The sequence below is a fragment of the Neopsephotus bourkii genome, unplaced genomic scaffold (genome assembly GCF_033783945.1).
Source record: "Neopsephotus bourkii isolate Nb327-2 ecotype Australia unplaced genomic scaffold, CSIRO-AGI_Nbou_v1 NB_1189, whole genome shotgun sequence".
NCBI lineage: Eukaryota > Metazoa > Chordata > Aves > Psittaciformes > Psittacidae > Neopsephotus > Neopsephotus bourkii.
This window is the reverse complement of record NW_026901674.1, coordinates 1,990,400-2,009,392: the sequence shown is the minus strand read 5'-3', so window position 1 is coordinate 2,009,392 and position 18,993 is coordinate 1,990,400. Positions and strand designations below refer to the sequence as shown.

Here is an 18,993-nt window from a genome sequence, read left to right as displayed (position 1 = left end):
GAAACACCCAATAGTATCTTATGATAACAAAAGCCACCGCTGGGTACAGCCGGGACCGCTCATTATCCTCACGCCTCCGGGGTCACTAAAACGCATTATTCAGTTTATTATCAAATTAAAGGTGACTAACACCGGCTCTTTCCGCACGGGCCCACGCCAACCCCTTCGCCTCGCCCGCCCCGCGCATGCGCGCAGCAGGCCCGGGCAGCGGGACCGGCGGCTGTGGCGGAGCTGGAGGCGGCAGCGGAGGATGACGATGAGCGGGGCGGAGGCGGCCGCGGCCGGGTGGGGCTGTGCGTGCTCTGCGGGCTGCCGGCGGCCGGCAAATCCACCCTGGCCCGCGGCCTGCGCCGCCTCCTGCCGCAGCGCCAGGGCTGGGCCTGCGCCCTCCTCACCTACGACGAGCTCATCCCACCGGAGGCCTTCCGCCCCCGGGAGCCGGGAACGGAACCGAACCCATCGGTCAGTGCGGCGCACTGCTCTCATTGGCCAGCCGGGGCCAGCGTGGCACGGCCATTGGCCAGCTCGAGAGCGTCACTGGCCGCGCGGCGGCCGTTGCCAGGCAACGCGGCGCTTCCTTCATGGCGGGCGGGAGCTCGGTGGTGGTGGTGGTGGGGGGAATGGCGACGGTGTGGGGCCGGGGCGAGCTTTCACCCCTGTGCTGCTCCCTCCACAGCTGCCCGACTGGAAGCAAAGCCGGCGGGAGCTGCTGCAGTGCTTGGAGCGCCTCCTGCAGGCGCTGCTCACCGGGGACCCGCTGGCAGCCCCCGGCCCCTCCAGCCAGCCTGCCTGGGAGCGCTTCATGGCCTGCTGCCACCGGCAAGGGCTGCTCCGCTCAATGGAGAGCGGAGATGGCCGTTACTGCGCGCACACAGCCGGGTCCGGGCCGCTCTACATCATCCTGGATGACAACTTCTATTACCAGAGCATGAGATACGAGGTGTTCCAGCTGGCTCGCAAATGTAACTGCTGTTTGTGCCTATGCGTGAGAACGTGTTGCGTAGGAAAATCGGTGCGCTTTAAGTGCTCTAGCAGAACATGATTTATTCTTTATTGCTAGATTCCTGCAGTATAGCAAGCAACAGCTATATTACTGCGTTGTTAGGAATTACTGCGTCACTTAAAGCCTTTCTTATGTTGATCTCCAGATGAGCAGCCTTGAAGATAAAATTGTTTTATATCAAGCCTCCCAGTACCTAAAGGGGCCAGCAAGAAAGCCGGGGGAGGACTTTGGACAAGGGCCTGTAGGGCCAGGCCAAGGGGAATGGCTTTAACCTGCCAGAGGGGAGACTGAGCTGAGCTCTTAGGCAGAAGCTCTTCCCTGTGAGGGTGCTGAGGCGCTGGCACAGGGTGCCCAGAGAAGCTGTGGCTGCCCCATCCCTGGCAGTGTTCAAGGCCAGGTTGGACACAGGGGCTTGGAGCAAGCTGCTCCAGTGGAAGGGGTCCCTGCCTGTGGTAGGGGTTGGAGCTGGATGAGCTTTAAGGCCCCTTCCAACACAAACCACTCTAGGATTCTGTGATTCTGTTATTTTCAGGCTCAGAACTAGTTGTAGAAGTTCCTCATTCATGTAAAGCCTTTCCTGTGCATGTTGCTTTCAGAAATCTTTACTTGAACAGTTTAAAGGTGAAATCATCTGTTGATGTTCTTTTAGATTCCTTGAGCTACTGCCAGATATTTTTAGAGGCTCCACTTGAATGCTGCTTGCAGAGAAATCAGCTGAGGAGTCATCCCTTACCTGACCAGACAATACATTTAATGGCAAGCAAAATAGAAACGCCAGATCTGAAGAAAAATGCTTGGGAACAGAACAGCCTCATCCTGCAAAGTTCTGACTGCACTTCAGAGAAGTATGCTCAGTGCGGCGGTACTGCTTTCATAGATGGGTGGGCAGAAGCTTTCTACCGTATCTAAATGGTTTTATGGTGTTTTTTGGAAGCCTCCAAAACAAACCACAGTTCTAAACTGTTGTTAAAAATATATGTAAATTGTCTGAAACATTAACCCTGGAAATAACTGGCTGTAGGTTTAATTATAATTGGTTTTCATCTAACTTCCCATGTAAAGATAACTTCATTGATTGCCTCAGACATTTAAACTGAAAACTTGGGGTTTTCTTCTTGTGCTGAGGTGTCATTACAAAATGAAAGCAGACTCTCCAGTGAAACTGTTTGTTTAACGTGGTTCATCCTTGTTTTCTCAGTGAGCAGATCATCGCTTTGCTGGCTGCTGCCTTGGAAAATCCAGTGAAGCAAAATGAGGAAAACACTGAGCAAAAGGTAGCGCTGCTTGGCTCCGGTCATGGCTCTGCCAGGTGGTGGGGAATGAGTGAGTTATACCTGACCTGTATTCACAATAGAAGCTAAGAAATAGCTCTTTGACAGGCTGAGAGAGCTGGGCTGGTTCAGCGTGGAGAAGAGAAGGCTCCTGAAGGGGAGACCTTAGAGCAGCTCCAGTGCCTAAAAGGGCTACAGGAAACCTGGAGAGGGGCCTTGGACAAGGGCCTATAGGGACAGGACAAGGGGACAGCTTTAACCTGCCAGAGGGGAGACTGAGATGAGCTCTTAGGAAGATGTTCTAGCAGGGGGTTGGAACTGGATGAGCTTTATTGTCCCTTCCAACCCAAACCAGTCTAGGATTCTATTTCTTAAGTACAAAAGCATGCAAAGTTACTCCCATTTGAAGTGGGTACAACTGTCACCCTTACTAAGCTAAACCATTGAAATACCTTCAAGGATACTGTTAAGTGTTCTGTAGTAGCAAAAGGACTTTGGAGCTGTCACACCCTGACAAAAATAATTTTCACTTCTTACCATCACACGTACCCATCTGTGCCAGTCACCCTGATACACACACCTGCCCCCAGCTCACAGGAGTAGCCTGCACTGCAGGAGTCACTGCTAATGTGTTATATGTTTTCCAAGAGAGCTTTAAAAGCTTATGAGTCTAAACCCAACATCATGTGTCTGCACGTGTCCCTCCTTCCTGTGTCACCCCGGCAGGAAGCCGATCGGGCCATCTGTGCAGCCAGTGCTGTCCATCAGGCTGACCAGACCTGCAGACGACTCATCTCTCAGGCAATGAAGGAGGCCAGAGGTAAGTGCAGTCTGTTCTGGGGGTTAGCTCATGAGGTGGGACTCAGCCGGTGACATTCCCTTGGGATAGACTTAAGAAATCCCAGCCCTGCAGGGGTGATGGAAGCAATCGCATTCAGTTGGCTGGGCAGAGTTACTGAAAGTCTGTAAACCTTCTCTTAAAGCATGAAGCTAAAAGTTTGGCTTTAATTTTCTTTCAGATAAAAACATCCTGCCAAGTGAGCTGAAGAGCCTGGCAGAAGAACTCAACAAACTCAAAGTAGGGTTTCTGGAAGATGTGAGGCAAGGAAATCATTTGAAAAGCCAACTTTCTGTACAAAATCAATGTTCTGACCCTGATACATCTGTAATTTCTTTGTTCCAACTGGAGGCAGCCAGTATAGTTAATAAATATATTTTAAAATAAGGACATTAGGAATAGTGGCATATTTTAAGGGCCCAAAGTGTTTAAAATGCAGTACTGCTTCAGCATTGCAGCTGAAAACATCTGACACAGCTTCCTTCTCTAGAGGCTTGTGCCATCTCTTTAACTCATCTGCCTGTTGGGAGAGCAACATAGCTGTTGTGACCCAAAAGGAGTCATTCAGGACCTCCCTCCCTTTGGGACCTACGATCAAGTTCATGATACCCTTGCACTGAATTAAGGTGAAATGACACCACCCAACCAGTTTCATTTCTTAATACAAACTACAAGGCATGTGGTTAGATGTAACTCAACAATGATGACTTTAACTGAATCAGCAAGTCGCATGCCATGTGTTTTTGCTTAGATCTAGTCAATATTAAATGAAAAAGCAGAGGAGAAGTATACAGCAACATCTTGGTCCTCTTCACTGGGGGTATCCCACCCTCTGACCTCAGCCCTGCATTTTTGTGTTCACACTGAACATTTTGAGACCCCCACTTGGAGCACTGTGTGCAATTCTGGTGTGCTCTACATAAGAAGGCCACGAACCAGAGGAGGCCATGGAGATGCTGCAAGGGCTGGAGCAGCTCTGCTCTGGAGCCAGGCTGGTTCAGCATGGAGAAGAGAAGGCTCCTGAAGGGGAGACCTTAGAGCAGCTCCAGTGCCTAAAGGGGCTGCAGGAAACCTGGAGAGGAGCTTTGGACAAGAGCCTGTAGGGACAGGCCAAGGGGAATGGCTTGAACCTGCCAGAGGGGAGACTGAGATGAGCTCTTAGGCAGAAGCTCTTCCCTGTGAGGGTGCTGAAGCGCTGGCACAGGGTGCCCAGAGAAATGTTAAATGCTCCATCCCTGGCAGTGTTCAAGGCCAGGCTAGAGACTTGGGTGATGTATTTAGTGTGGGGTATCCCTGCCCATGGCAGGGGGTTGGAACTGGATGAGCTTTAAGCTCCTTTCCAACCCAAACCATTCTGTGATTCCATGGGCATAATTAAGTGAGCTCATGAACAGTTACGAAGTTGAGGTTCCTCAAGGGTCCCTCTGTTGTCCTTATTGTGGTGTCTGCTTTGTGACTGCACCTAAGAGTCAGCTCATCCTTGAGTCATCCTTTCATATTCCTATGGAGGTTTATCAGCTTCGAACAAGGGGTCAGAACAACCCTACTTACACACTGTTGAGAGCCAACATCCTTGTTATTTGCTTCATTTATGCTCAAAGCCTCCTGTGGTCAAATGCAAATGGTGCCTAAGACAAGCTCAGCCTCCTGTCTGTGACTTGCACTATGGAATATAAGAGGTGTTTGAGAAAAGCTCAATGTGCAGGTTCTCACAAGGACTATAAGAGCAGCCTGGTTTCAGCACCGAAATGAAGCACCTTAAGCAAGGGTCAGCACATTTATGCTTCAGCCTGTTCCATCTTTTGGGTCAGCTTATCCTCCTTACCACAGCTACGCATAAGCAGCTCACCAGTCCCACCTGCTGAAGCAGACACAAGAATTACCATGAGACTTAACTAGAAAGTGTTATTTTATTCATATCTTAGAAAAGCAAAGCTTCACAACATGAACTACACCAGATATAGGCAAGTCATTTCCAAATTAACCTTGTCCTCTGAAAACATTCACTACACGAGAAAATTGATTTTACAGTTCTAATAGGTTCCATTTTTTGCAATACAAAATATGCTCTTTACACTGCAATAGATTATGAACAGAGCTGGGACTCAGAAGCACGCACACAAAGATTGCTTGATGAGAAAGGCTTCAGTAGGGAATAGATTTCCTGCAGAACAACATCCATTTGCTGTAGATTTTCAAAGAAGTTTCAAATGAACAGAAAACTTGCCAGTGAAGACTCCTACATTACATTCCTTTCGTCAGAAAGAAAGAGCAACATCCTCCCCCCACATTCTGTATTAAACCAAATGGCATCAGCTCATTTGGCTGGGAAACACCATGGGAAGGAGTCTTCCAGCACTGTTTCATGTTAAAATGCTGAACGTTTTATGTCCAAATCCTCTTCCACTGAACATGCATCTGTGAAAAACCAGCTCCTCTCTCTACTAGCAGCGTCACAGTTGGTTTACTATTAACCCAGATAATCTACTGAGATGCTTCAGTCTAATGTGTGTGTTCACTGGAATACTGGGTCTCACTAAGTCTGTGTTAGGAGTATGACAAATAGTGCACGTTAAAAAGGTCAACAAATCTATTAAAGGATCTATCACAACAAATACAAGCCCCCTCACAGTTCATGTTTTGCAGGTACAGGACTTACCAGTTAAGCTGTGGAAAAAAAATCAGCTGACTCCCAAACTTCCCTGTTAATACAAGCTAAAATGCCAACTGCCACTTTATAAAGATTTGGGGGTTTAAAACAAAATGAGTTTAGTGCAGTGAAGAACTCAGTATGAAAAGGCCCTCAACCACAGACTTGATCCCACAGTTCCTGACAATTATCCCTCACTAACTCCATATAAGGCCTTCTTGTGCACAGGAATCGTTGGGATCACAGTCTAAAACAATTTTCCAATACTAATTCTGGTCTTTCAAGGAAACAGTATGTACAAAATGATGAGAAACTGATGTGACAATACACCTTCCAAAGCTACTTGGTGGGCAGCAGGCAGCAGATGCAGTCAGGATCCTGTTTGGCACCACCAACAGGCAGTGTGAGGTTGACAAATGAAGAGCCCACATGCACAGGGTGGCTTTCCCTCTGTGAAGGCCATGGCAGGGTCCGCACCACATGGATGTGGTTGTAGAATAAATGGATGGACACCGAAACCTGCCTCTGCCCAAGGTCCCCCCTGCAAACAGCAGCTCATGCAAGGAAAGAAGGAAAAACCACTTTATCATTGCTCAACAGTTCAGAGATGTTCAAGCTCCTGGAATCCTGTGTTCAGCTCTGGGCTCCTCACTACAAGAGAGACATTGAGGTGCTGGAGTGGGGCCAGAGAAGAGCAATGGAGCTGGTGCAGGGCCTGGAGCACAAGTGTGATGGGGAAAGGCTGAGGGACCGGGGGGGGTTCAGTCTGGAGAAGAGAAGGCTCAGGGGGGACCTGATCGCTGCCTACAACTGCCTGACAGGAGGATGGAGCCAGGAGGGGCTGGGCTCTGCTCCCAAGGAACAAGGGATGGGACAAGAGGAAACGGCCTCAAGCTGCACCAGAGCAGGTTTAGATGGAGCTGAGGAACAATGCTCAGGCATTGGAACAGGCTGCCCAGGGCAGGGCTGCAGTCACCGTCCCTGCAAGTGTTCATAAACCATGTACACGAGGCCCTCAGTGTCATGGGTTAGTGGTGGCCTTGGCAGTGCTGAGGGAAGAGCTGGACTTAAAAGATCTTCTTCAACCCAGCTGATTCCATGATTGCTAATGTTCTTTCCTTAGGTACTTGAAAGCAGAAGCAATGGTATTAAGTCCGTGCTATTAAAATCCTTCTAAATAACAATTCGCAAGGTTTGGAGTTGGATTTTTTCCCCCATACTGAGTTCTATTATTAAGAACTCACCAGAGGATCCCCTCCTAAACAAGGGCCCCTCACTAAGATCATGCTAGCCTCCTACTGCTACCAGCTACCTCTATTCCTGTTCTCCTACCTGCAATTCTGCTCAGGAGCATCCTTGTTCAGAAGCTGTTTCTTTAACTCACCAATCATTAGCCTATACAGTAAGAAGAATCTACCATCTTTACACTGCCAACATTCATTCTCAATGGATCACAAATAGTTCAAACAGAATGGAAGGATGGAATCCCAAACATTTGTGCACATCAGAGCTGATATTCCTACTGATACCAGGAGGAAGAAGTGCTGGAGAGGCAAACCAAGGACAACTGGGCTGTTGACATCAGCACCATTCAGTACTGGAAGGAGCTCCTCAGAGCATCATGGAAAAGGAATGGAAACACCATTTTGGAAGTTTCCTTGGAGTTCTAGAGCTTAGGAGGAGAAGTTTGCGTCCAAAAGCAAGGAAAACAACCTCTATAAATTACTAATTATAATGGACTTCAGCAGTAAGGTCTGGTGTTTTAGTATTATAGCCAAATTTAGGTTTTAGAAGGCACACTAAGGGCTTTTAGTAATTTTGCTGGGATGTTCTGTGTAGGTTTACATTAAAGTGCCTGTCCATTGGCCTGTGTGTTTCTAAAGTAAGATGTGCAGTATAAAAACCCCAACAAAATAAACATGTGGCATGGACTTCATGTCCACCTTCAGTCACCATGACTACCTACAATTCTTAATCCCAGTGAATTCAGCCGTAGGATGCTGTATTCCCCTGCCTACTATAGGAACAGCTCAGAAAACCCAGAAACCTTTCTCCTTATTCCCAGTACACAGAAAGGACAACAAATTCAGGAGAGGGACAAGACAAACTGACTTCCAAACAAGCTGAAATTTCCTATGAACTACATTACAGAGCTTTCAAACCTACCAGTCGTAGCTTGGCCCCAGATAACACTGAACACGATTCTCTTCCCCATTTGTAAACTTCTTGTTTCTTTCTGTTAGAACTTCCATCAGCCAGACAGAAGTTTAACTGTGCAAATCTTAAATATCTGTACACATTAAGTTTAAGGCAGTTAAAAATCTCTCTGAATATATATTAGATCTACAAGCTCTTTAATATGACTGTGGAAAAACTACCTCCTTTTCAAAGGAACCACACATAAAAGTTTGCTTAGTATAAATAAGATCTCATTTTTCTTTAGTATAACTCATGAATGACAAGCTTTTAACTTTTTTCCTATCAGAACTTAATTCCCAATAACCTGTCACCTTCTACTTTTGGGATGAGTTTTAAAATTAATAGTTGAATTAGTGTTTGTGCTCTAGAATGAAGAGTTTAGATCATACTAAGGAAAAACTTACTATTAACCTTCACTAGATAAAAGCAAGTTTGACATCAAATTGAACTTGTATGTGAAAGTTGCTTCTGTCTGGTTTTCCAGTTTGGAATAGCTAAGTTTTTAAGGATAAATATGTCTCCAAAGAAACCAGATATGTCATTGCAATAACCTTGTGTCTCTTACAGTTAATATATTTTGTCTTGCCCAGTAAATAGCCTGATGTTTCAGAACACAAGCTCTGCTTCAACATCTGTACAGTGTTTATTGGGATGAAGTACAAGCAACTTAAATATAGCAGCCAAAGCATGGAAACACATTCCAATTCCTATTTCAGCTGAATATAAAACAACCACCCCATCCTATACAAAATTTCCCTGGCAAGTTTTGTGACAACATAGAAAGAAATTTGCCTCCTTTGTCAAATTGCTCCATGTGAAGATTCCTTATGCAATGTGCAAGCTTTTCCTTCGGCAAGTATGAAAAATAGACTGTAATATGTTAAAAAACTAAATGAAAGCACATTCTCAGTCAATGCTGATTATGTTGGCCTCTTGCAAAATGGCAAGCAAAGTCATACTTATTCTTACACTTACAGCCACATATGTTGCACTGAAAAGGGTTTTCAAATCCATGACATCCCATGTGAATAGTATAAAGGATATTGTCCGCAAAGTACATGTCACAGTGTTGGCAGTGATGCAGGAGCTGAGGGTCCTGAACTGGAAGGGTTGGTGCTGGAGTACTTGGTTGACTATTACTTATGCTGGGAGTACTGGTGTGGGCACTGCGATCACTGCTGGGACCCGCCACAGGGCTGTAGTTCCTTTGATTGTGTGTAGGCCGAGGATCTGGGCTGGCTGGAGATGAGCTCTGAGGAATATTTGCTGACACAGCCGAAACTACTGCAGGTGCAGTAGGCTGCTGTATCATGAAAGGCTTCTCATCTTGACAGGAAACTTCATCAGGAGAGCCTGGGTTTTGGTTTTCGGGTGGCAAACTGGATAACTGTCCTGCTAAAGTAGAGAGCTGGTTTAAAGGATTATCTACCATAAGGTCCTGTGGATCTCTTGGCAACCCACTGCTCTGGGTTGGTTTTGTCATGCTTTCATACGCTTCAGTCTGGATATTTGGAATTTCATGAGTGAAATCATTAAGGTAGTCCGGTTTCTGCACCACCATGGAAGGTGGACTCAAATTAATTAATCCTCTTCTGCTGTAGCCCAAATTGCTGGTTTTCTTCTGCAAAACCCCCCACATCTTCTTGCTGCTTAGGGAGGACCTTGTACCCTTGATAGGCACCATTTTATGCTTGCGCCTGCGGTGGTGGGATAAGTTGCTCCTGTCACTGCAGCGGAAGGAACACAACTCACATTTGTATGGTTTCTCACCCGTGTGTGAGCGCATGTGAGCTTCCAGGTGACGTTCATAAGCTGATGCAAAGGGACACAAATGGCATCTGTGTGGCTTCTCACCTGGAAAATTCACAGAGATCATACTAGAGCATCTCAGAGTGCTTGAAAAAGGCTTTTCATGGAACAGAAAGTAGCTAACAGTCACTGCTAGTCTTGAGTTTAGCTGCATATTTGGTGGAAAAGGAAAGTAGATGTAGACATCTCTGCCTCACCCAAGTGATAATAAGCCCAGGAATAAACTGTGAACACAATGAGCATAACATAACCTGACCAGGAACTGCAGCACGATGCCAAGGGTTGAATGCAATGGTGTCTGGATCCAGTTAAGAACATCACACAAACTGTACCTCAGCTATAAAGCACATAAGCCGTTGGCTACAGGAATGTCTGTACCACCAATATGTAACCATTCTGGTAACTGGATTGAAACACTGAGGGAGGGTAGTATCCTTCCAGCGTCTTCCAGCCATTCCTACTTTTAAACATCCTGGAACTGTTCTCTAAATAATGCATGCATTCAAGAACTGAATGCTGAAAAAGGATCCTATGGTTAAAGAGGTATTAAAGAAAACAAAAGCTTTGCTTATTAAAGAAAACAAAATCCCTGGGGAGCTGTGTGCTCTCAGACATGACAATCAGGTATTCTCCTTCCAGAGAGATACAACTTTGCTCTTCTACTAAATGATACTAAAGAGATATTCACATTAACACTTCAGAAAGTACTTAGAAAACTGTCAAACGTAAATACAAGCCAACACATTGGTAACATCATACTTTGAGACTTAATTTTCCTGTCACAGACTGATCCTCCAGGAGTTTTTAGATCCAGATCTGCAGCGTTAGAAAAGCCCAGAGGATTAGGCTCATGTTCAAGTGCTGAAATGAAACATCATCTTATCTTCCTATCTAGGATACCAGGTCAATTTCCAAATCTCTGTTGTGCAACTGATTCTCTTGCCACACAGCACATCAGGCTCCAAAAAACTGGGAGTTGGCTCCTTCTCTTCAGCATTCACAGGGGTTTTTGGAAGCATTTTCTACTATTTTACATATACATTTGGTTTGTGGCTTTTAAAATCCATCTAGAACAACTGTAAAAGCCAGAGGTCTGAATGCAGAGAGGGCCACTAACACATTGCAAGCGCTCTACAGGTCCTCAAAGATGTAATGTGACTGACAAGAGAAAGCCTTTCCCATGTTCAGCATCCCACAGTCTGGAATCACAACCTGGGATACTAAACAGAAGACTTTTTTTCCTCCCTATGTCACCGTCTCTTCAAGAGGGGGGAAAAAAAGAGCCATTTTTGTGCTACCTCTAAGTACTTTATTCACACCAACTGAAACCAGTTTCTTCATAAGCATGTATATGTATTTTTAAATATACATATATATACACACATAATGATGTGGAGATTGGGTACAAAGATGGATGGAAGAAGACTGACAAGATTCCTGCATTCGCAAAGAACTTATCAGCCTCAATGGTCTTCTTTCATTCCAAACTGGTTATACAGAGATGAAGATTTGCATCACACGTTGCACACCCTTAACACAACACAGCTGCGGAACTACTAATTACACTGCCGCCAAACTCAGCATGGAGTAATCCTGTGGTAAGTTGCACTTAATGATGCTTGCATGATGGTGTCTGGGTCCTAATTACTCTGGCAGATTCCTTGCTGCACTTGCATGTTACCCAGAACACAGCATCTGTTTACTTACACTGCTCTGAGGCTACAGAGTAAGCTCTCACTTCTCTATTTTAATGCTGATTCAGTCACTCAGCCTTCACAGTCCATGCAATCCATCTCTGGGCCCTTTGCCATGCTTCTGAGCGAAACAACACTCAGGCCTTGGATCTCCTTGCTCTTGCATGGAAAAAATAAACCAAGGAAAGCAAACCAAATAAAACACCCCTTCCTTATTCTGGAGTCCTTCTGTACAAAGAAACAAAGCAGGGCTCTATGAAGAGCCACTGAGGTAATGGCAAAATGCTGCCACCAGGACATAAGGCAATGCTGTATTAAAATTAGGGATGTGGAATATATTGTAAAAAGGTGAAGGGGAAGCTATACAGAGAAAGAAAAATATTCTTATCGATGGTACAAAACTGGAAGAAGTGGTATAGGGAAATGGGACTTACCATTGCACAGTTACTGGTATTACATTAGCATCAGATGTGTCTGAGCCAGTAAGGTGCCATCCCACAGGCAAAGCTCCATTTCTGAGGTGTAATACTAACAATATCATATACTACAACCATGAGCAACAACTCAAAATATTATCCAAAAAACAAACATCAAGTATTAAGCTTTGCCCTAAGTAATGAATTGCTGTGGCTCTTGGAATATTTCCTTCCAAGTAATGACCACTGAGTCAGATTTATGAGGACATTTCTCAGCATCCCAATCCTTGGTTGGAATCTTTCTTGCTTTTGCATATATTATGCTGCAACTATGCTGAAATAATCATGACCTGCAGCAGGCATTGTTCTGCTACCTCTAGCCACGCAGTGACACCTACTCCCTTGAAGTAGCAGAAGGGTAAAAAAGCATTCTGAAAACACAAAATCATAGAATCATAGAATGGCTTGGGTTGGAAGGGACCTTAAAGCTCATCCAGTTCCAACCCCTGCCATGGCCAGGGACCCCTTCCACTAGAGCAGCTTGCTCCAAGCCCTTGTGTCCAACCTGGCCTTGAACACTGCCAGGGATGGGGCAGCCACAGCTTCTCTGGGCACCCTGTGCCAGCGCCTCAGCACCCTCACAGGGAAGAGCTTCTCCCTAAAAGCTCACCTCAATCTCCCCTCTGGCAGGTTAAAGCCATTCCCCTTGGCCTGTCCCTACAGGCCCTTGTCCAAAGCCCCTCTCCATGTTTCCTGCAGCCCCTTTAGGCACTGGAGCTGCTCTAAGGTCTCCCCTTCAGGAGCCTTCTCTTCTCCAGGCTGACCCAGCCCAGCTCTCTCAGCCTGGCTCCAGGGCAGAGCTGCTCCAGCCCTCGCAGCATCTCCATGACCTCCTCTGGACTTGCTCCAAGAGCTCCACATCTCTTCTATGTTGGGGGCCCCCGCACTGACACAGGACTGCAGGGAATGTCCCACAAGAACAGAGTAGAGGGGGAGAATCCCCTCCTTCAACAAAAGAACTGTTAGCCTAACATCTGAAAGCATAAAAAAGGGTAGACAATTTCCTAGAGTATGAGAAGGAATGCTGACACTATACCAATACCCACATTTTGATACCTAAGGAAGGAAGATCTGTTTTTTTTGCTAATATGGCTAAAATTGATATTAAGTAACACCATATTATTTGATGTTTCTCAAATGTTTGAGAAACCTCATGCACACCAAAGCCATCAAAAACGTCTCAAGAATCAGCAAACACACAATAGCAACATCTTCTAGCAGCCATTTATGTCTCCATCGCAGCTCTAGCAGTCCATCTGCTAATGTTGATAACTGACCTGTACTAACTGTGGGCTTGGGGATGCAAGCTTTTAGATGGGAATAGCTATATGTCACCAAAAAGACATGAAACTTTAAGCACTATTTTAAAAACAAACTGTTAAGTCTGCAGTACAGTTTCTCCCACTACATGACCCTTCTTTCACAAGCTCAGAAATAGCACTGCACAGAGTAAAGCTGCTAGATTTCTCCTTATCCACATACCGTAAGAGGCAAATGGTAAGTGAAGATGTAGCTGTTTTATGAAAAACTAGACGGAAAAAATGCTCCAGAACTCAGTGCTGCTGTGCAGGTCTGCAGCAAGCCACGGCATCAACGTTGTGTCAAACGCAGGTACAGAAGCCATGGTATTCTATCCACTATTGGATAATACACACAATTTCCACTGGGAATCTGAAAACAGCAACAGCTACACACAGAGGTAGCTCACAGTAGCACAAGAGAAGAATTTAGGTAATGTTTAGAGTCTGAACCTCAGAACTTTGATTTCTAGTTGGTTGCCATTTTCCATCCCATTATGCCTTGTTAAAATAAGCCAACACTGCAAGGCCAGCGCAAGGAGCACTGACATGCCAAAATGCATCCTCTAATTGACTGTGTAGACACAGTGGTTCACAGCAAAGTGAGAATCTGACTAACACTAACCATATCTAAAGAGAGCTACAATTACACCCAAGTGACAACAAAGCATTTCCCTCGAAGAGAATCCCCAGATGCCACGTACCCAAGACCACTGAAGTGATACATGTAGAAGTTTTGGAACCAGACTGGAAACTTGTAAAAACTTCCATTCTTTGCAGAATACTTCTTCTAATCATTAGTGACAGGCCATAAAGTCTTCTGAATTGGTAACTGTATTCTGTAATAACTGGGCAGGCACCAAAGTCAGAGTTCACAAGGAGCTTTTGTGTGTTTCCTCTCACTTGCCAGGAGGTCAGAGCTGACTTCACAAACAGTTTAGGATATTCTAACCTAACTCAAGAGTTTTGCATTCCAGCTTTAGAAACCCAATAGTGGGAAATGCCACAGGAAATGCCATGAGAAAGCCACAGGAAATACTTTTTTTCATTACTATTATTAGTAATAATCACTTTTTGATGCCATATGATCACATTTGAATAAAAGAAAACTTTATTCTTATTGCTGTGTTTTGTACTTCCACATCTAGAATGTGGCATGAAACAGGAATATCTTCATAGCTAAGTAAGAGAGGAAAAAAAGCCCCTATAATCTCCAAGGAAAAAAGTATGTTACCTTTAGGGCCTTCCAATTTACACTGATGCTTTCACACTGAACTTTACTCCCATATATCAAATTCAGTAGTCTGCCATAATAAATCTAATTGCCGAGTAACTCTAGAACGAACACCTTCAAGCAGTGTAATAACTCCCCATGTGCAAGTCATACCACTGAGTTCAAACCACAGTGTTTAGTGTACACGAAAGCACAGCAGTTTTTCGTACCTGTATGAATTCGGATGTGCTCTATGAGCCGTGCTGTGCCTTTGCTGGCGTAGCTGCAGTACCGACACTTTAACTTCCCATCAAACGTCCGTTCAAAGCCATCCACCAACATTCCTGAGTTTTCATCCAGTGAAACTTCAACTGAAGGATGATCCAGACCATTCTGATCACCTTCTGTCCCAGCTGTGAATAATACAACACAGATGTCAATCAAGAATCAATGGGATACTACTGAGAACATGCTAAATATCTTTTGCTTCCGTATGCCCTTGGTCTTTCTATTTGAAGCACTACAAGTACATCCCCTTATCATAAGGGGAAATGTGTACAAACTGGAACACAAGAGGTTCCACTTAAACTTGAGAAGAAACTTCTTCTCAGTGAGAGTGACAGAACACTGGAACAGGCTGCCCAGGGAGGTTGTGGAGTCTCCTTCTCTGGAGACATTCAAAACCCGCCTGGACACGTTCCTGTGTAACCTTATCTAGGTGTTCCTGCTCCGGCAGGGGGATTGGACTAGATGATCTTTTGAGGTCCCTTCCAATCTCTAACATACTGTGATACTGTGATAACAAAGGTACAGACACATCTTTTCTGATGAGAAAATAACTATCAGAAATACTTCTATACAGTTATAGGCCTGTGCTTAATTACCTGGAACATCAACAGTGCAGTCATTGTCTAAGAGACTAAAAATTGGTAGCACTGCAATTTGCTTACCTCCCTGGAGAGTCTCTGCTTCCTTGTCTCCACAAACTGATCCAGAAATCATATTTACATGGTGAGTCTGCTGTGTAAGATATTCCTGAAAATCCTTTACAAAGTCCAAAGGTTCTGGCTTCTTCTCACCCATATTCAGTCTTTAAGTTTACAACCACTTGTGCCTAGAAAGAAAAATATTGTCACAGAATCACAGAATTGTTTGGGTTGGAAAAGACCTTTCCCGCGAGGGACTGGGCCACGAACAGGGGGCAAAAAGACTGTGTGTGTGAGAAGGCACTCCGGAAGATGGGACAGAAGAAAAGCAAGCCTTCTGATTCCATGGGGGGGTCAGAGCTTGAGGCTAAGCTACCCCAGATACCACTGGATAGCCCGTTGGGATTGATGATTAAATATTGGGATGACTACCCCTTCTAGGCGGGGTAAGCAAAAAATAAATTAAAAAAAAAAATAAAAAATGGTCCATTACTGTATGGAAGTGTGGACCAAAGAGGAAATTCGGCCTGATCATTTATATTGGCCAGTATTTGGGTCTTTTGATGATTGGATTTGGCAGGCTTTAAATCTATATATAAATGGCAAGGAACCTTTCAGTCAAGAGGAGAGTGATTATGCTGCAATATGGAAAGGGTCATCTGTAAGGGTTTCGTTATTTCCCTTAAAAGAAAAGAAAGGGAAGGTGAATAAACCAAATAAATCATCATGGGAGCCTTTAGATAATTTACCGCCCCCTTATCAAGGGCGGGACTCGAGAGGTGATCCGCTGAGGACAGGGATCCCTTAGGGCTCTGGGGAGTTTTTCCTGGAGGGACCCCTTGACTCATTCGGATCACTGCAGGAGCAGACAAAGACCATCTCATAAAAGGTATTCTTTCCTTTTATATAGACTGTAAGATGCAGGGGACGTCTTATATTAAAAAATTTGGATTTTTATTGGTATTTGACTTATGTTGTAGGTTGTTATAGTTATGATTTTGGTCTTGTGATGTTGGTATTGATGACAGACTGTTATAACTGTGTTATTAATTATTCGTTTGATAAAATTTTTGTCTCCATCTCAAGTGTTATAACTGGTGGAGGGACTAATGTGAGAGGACGAGGCAGAGGTAGAGGAGGAATGACAGGCATGACTTCTCAAAGACTGCCTCCACTCCTACATACATCCCACTGAAAGACACTTCTATCTCTCTGATTATTTGAAGAGTTTCCCTGGTGAAGACATGGCTCCAGAAAATCCCAGAGGTGGGTAAGTCAGTTATAGGAACTGCGATGCTGGGAAACCAACTGGGTGTCACTGATTAGCAAGGATGGAAAGAACAGAAAGCAGTGTTTCATACTGTCCTGGGTTCAGCTGTAGCAGTTTTTTTTCTCCTTCCTAGTAGCTCGTGCAGGGCTGACTGGGCTTAAACCACAACACACAGCTCTTCCATAATTCCAGTTTCCTACCCTTCATAAGAGCCTTAATCCAGTTCATTATTTCACATTGAAATAGTAACAATATTCACTAGAAGTCACTGGTCATGCTCTTTTCTGGAGCATGACAAAGCTCTAGAGTCTCCATTTGCAATGTATTTATGAGGACAGAATTTAGGATTCAATTGGGAAGAGGGTGGTGAGTCGGTCACATTATTATTCCTACAGATTATAATCACAAGTAATTTAGAATGCTACAGTTTCACTAAAAATATCTTTTTGCTTTCCAACAGGTACTAAACAAAGCATCAGTGACCTACAAAAACGCAAGTACTGAGTTCAAAACCACATTTAACCACATTCTCCTGTATTTTTAAAGTTATTTAGGAGCATTAGTTCTTTTCTGGCATGCAGATGAGTATGGTCTTCACATCATACCTGAGTGTGCTCAACTACTGTGGCTATTCTCACCATTAAGCTAATCCTGAACACAACTTTATGTATCAATTTTGCCTACCCTCCTTCAGGTGTTAACAGGCTTGCGCAGGCTGAAGTTAATTTATGTTCCTTTTATTGGTGTCTCCTGCAAAAAAAAACAAAGATATTAGGATATGAATTAAAGGTATGGAAGAGAAAAAAACAGGACAAGTCCTGACCGAGCCAACTCTCACCAGATTAGAATAGTAAGAAATAACCATTTAAAATTAAATCATCATTTTAAATGTGGAATGTTTCAACCTGAAACAATGTTAAAGGTCTTTCACAAAAAGACTCTATATATCCCTTTGTATTGGGGGCAAAAAACTTACTTGATCAATTAATTGTATCCTTACATTGAATTTTAGAAGAAAATTATACAAAAAATTAAAAATCTGATTGAGGAAAAGACATTTTTTTAGTTATCAACTCCATCAAAATTCATTTCTTTACCTCATCAATTTAATTTAGAATAATAGAATCATAGAATAGTTAGGGTTGGAAAGGACCTCAAGATCATCAAGCTCCAACCCCCCAGCCACGGGCAGGGACACCAATTTGAAAACATTCATCCTTTTTTCTTGTATCAATGGAGGTAAATTGCCACCATTCAGCATCACCTCAAGCCTCTACATTTCCAAGCCTCTACATTTCCATGCACAAAAGAACCATTTGTGATTTTAAGTGGTATTTCTTATGGGTATCCCCAGCAGTTCTCCTTTTCAGGAATGAATGATACAGATCAGACACTCACTCTGCCAACTCCTGCAACTAAATAAATGCAATTCTCACTACCAGCAACCTGAGCACACCAGCTCGTGTTTCAGGCACTCCAATGGGGCTGATCATACCACACATTCCTCAGGTTCTACTAACACAGAACATCATCTTCACAGACAACTGCACCTTCTCCAGCTTTACACACTGACGGGTGGAACACCAGTTACTCACCCTCTACTCAGGTACCTAGTCTAACACTAGTTACAGGGATCTGTACTAAGGTTATTGTCTCTGAAGCACCAGAAGGATGAAAGGTGCTGTTAAGTATTTTGCCTGAAGAATTCTGCTAAAGACAATAACTCAGGCGCATAAAAACAGTGGTTTAACACACACAGCAAGAACTCATACTGTGTAATTACAAGAGACTAAAATAATATGACTATGAGCACATGCATCCTGGTTTCTTTTATGGAATTAAGGGGAGGGGAATTCTCTGCTTCAGCCTCATATTTTCCAGAGCAAATGATTTAAAACTAAAGGAGGTACGATTCCAGGTTCTCTCCAAGCCCTCACTGCTCCTATACCGCTATAACTATAAGAGAATCAAGTGACTATGAGAACATGTATCCTGTTTTCTTGAAAGGAATTAAGGGGGAATTCTCTGCCTCAGCCTCATCTTTTCCAGAGGAAACGATTTAGAGCTCAAATAACGAAGGAGGAAGGATCCCAGCCTCTCTCCAAGCCCTCTCTGCTCCTTCCGAAGGACTTTTACTCGTGGGAAGGAGAATCACAGAACGGTCTGGGTTGGAAAGTACTTTAAGATCATCGATTTCCACTCCCACCGCAGCGCTGCCGGCTGCCCGGCCGAGCCCCGCGACCTGCCACAGCAGCCGCCCCAAACCGCCGCCCGCCCCGCCGCCCCCGATCCACACCTCACGGTGCAACAGCAACTCTGCGCGTCCTCCACCCTCCTCCGACCCAC

At 44.5% G+C, this 18,993-nt stretch overlaps 2 protein-coding genes across 2 annotated transcripts; one reads left to right on the top strand and one right to left on the bottom strand.

Annotated features, from left to right (window-relative positions):
* Positions 1 to 186: 186 nt before the first annotated feature.
* PSTK (phosphoseryl-tRNA kinase) lies at positions 187 to 3,502 on the top strand (the record flags this gene model as incomplete). Its single annotated transcript, XM_061364247.1, has 6 exons — positions 187 to 462; positions 677 to 962; positions 1,653 to 1,848; positions 2,202 to 2,277; positions 3,001 to 3,094; positions 3,294 to 3,502. Coding segments are annotated over 6 exons (1,134 nt in total), but the record flags the coding sequence as incomplete, so codon positions are not given.
* A 5,078-nt stretch (positions 3,503 to 8,580) lies between these two features.
* On the bottom strand, positions 8,581 to 17,717 carry IKZF5 (IKAROS family zinc finger 5). The gene is made up of 4 exons (XM_061364147.1): positions 17,332 to 17,717; positions 15,402 to 15,565; positions 14,682 to 14,864; positions 8,581 to 9,815 (listed from the first exon to the last, which is right to left on the bottom strand). Exons 2-4 carry the CDS (start codon positions 15,532 to 15,534, stop codon positions 8,872 to 8,874), a joined length of 1,260 nt encoding a protein of 419 aa, XP_061220131.1. The 5' UTR covers positions 15,535 to 15,565; positions 17,332 to 17,717; the 3' UTR covers positions 8,581 to 8,871.
* Between the last annotated feature and the right edge of the window lie 1,276 nt (positions 17,718 to 18,993).

Bases quoted from the DNA above. Each gene is read 5' to 3' on its own strand.
- IKZF5 (XM_061364147.1), bottom strand. From the start codon at position 15,534: ATGGGTGAGAAGAAGCCAGAACCTTTGGACTTTGTAAAGGATTTTCAG. The intron at 14,865-15,401 runs GTAAGCAAATTG...TATTATTCACAG, and splicing joins AGCAGAGACTCTCCAGGGAG to CTGGGACAGAAGGTGATCAG. The intron at 9,816-14,681 runs GTACGAAAAACT...TGAATTTTCCAG, and splicing joins GCACATCCGAATTCATACAG to GTGAGAAGCCACACAGATGC.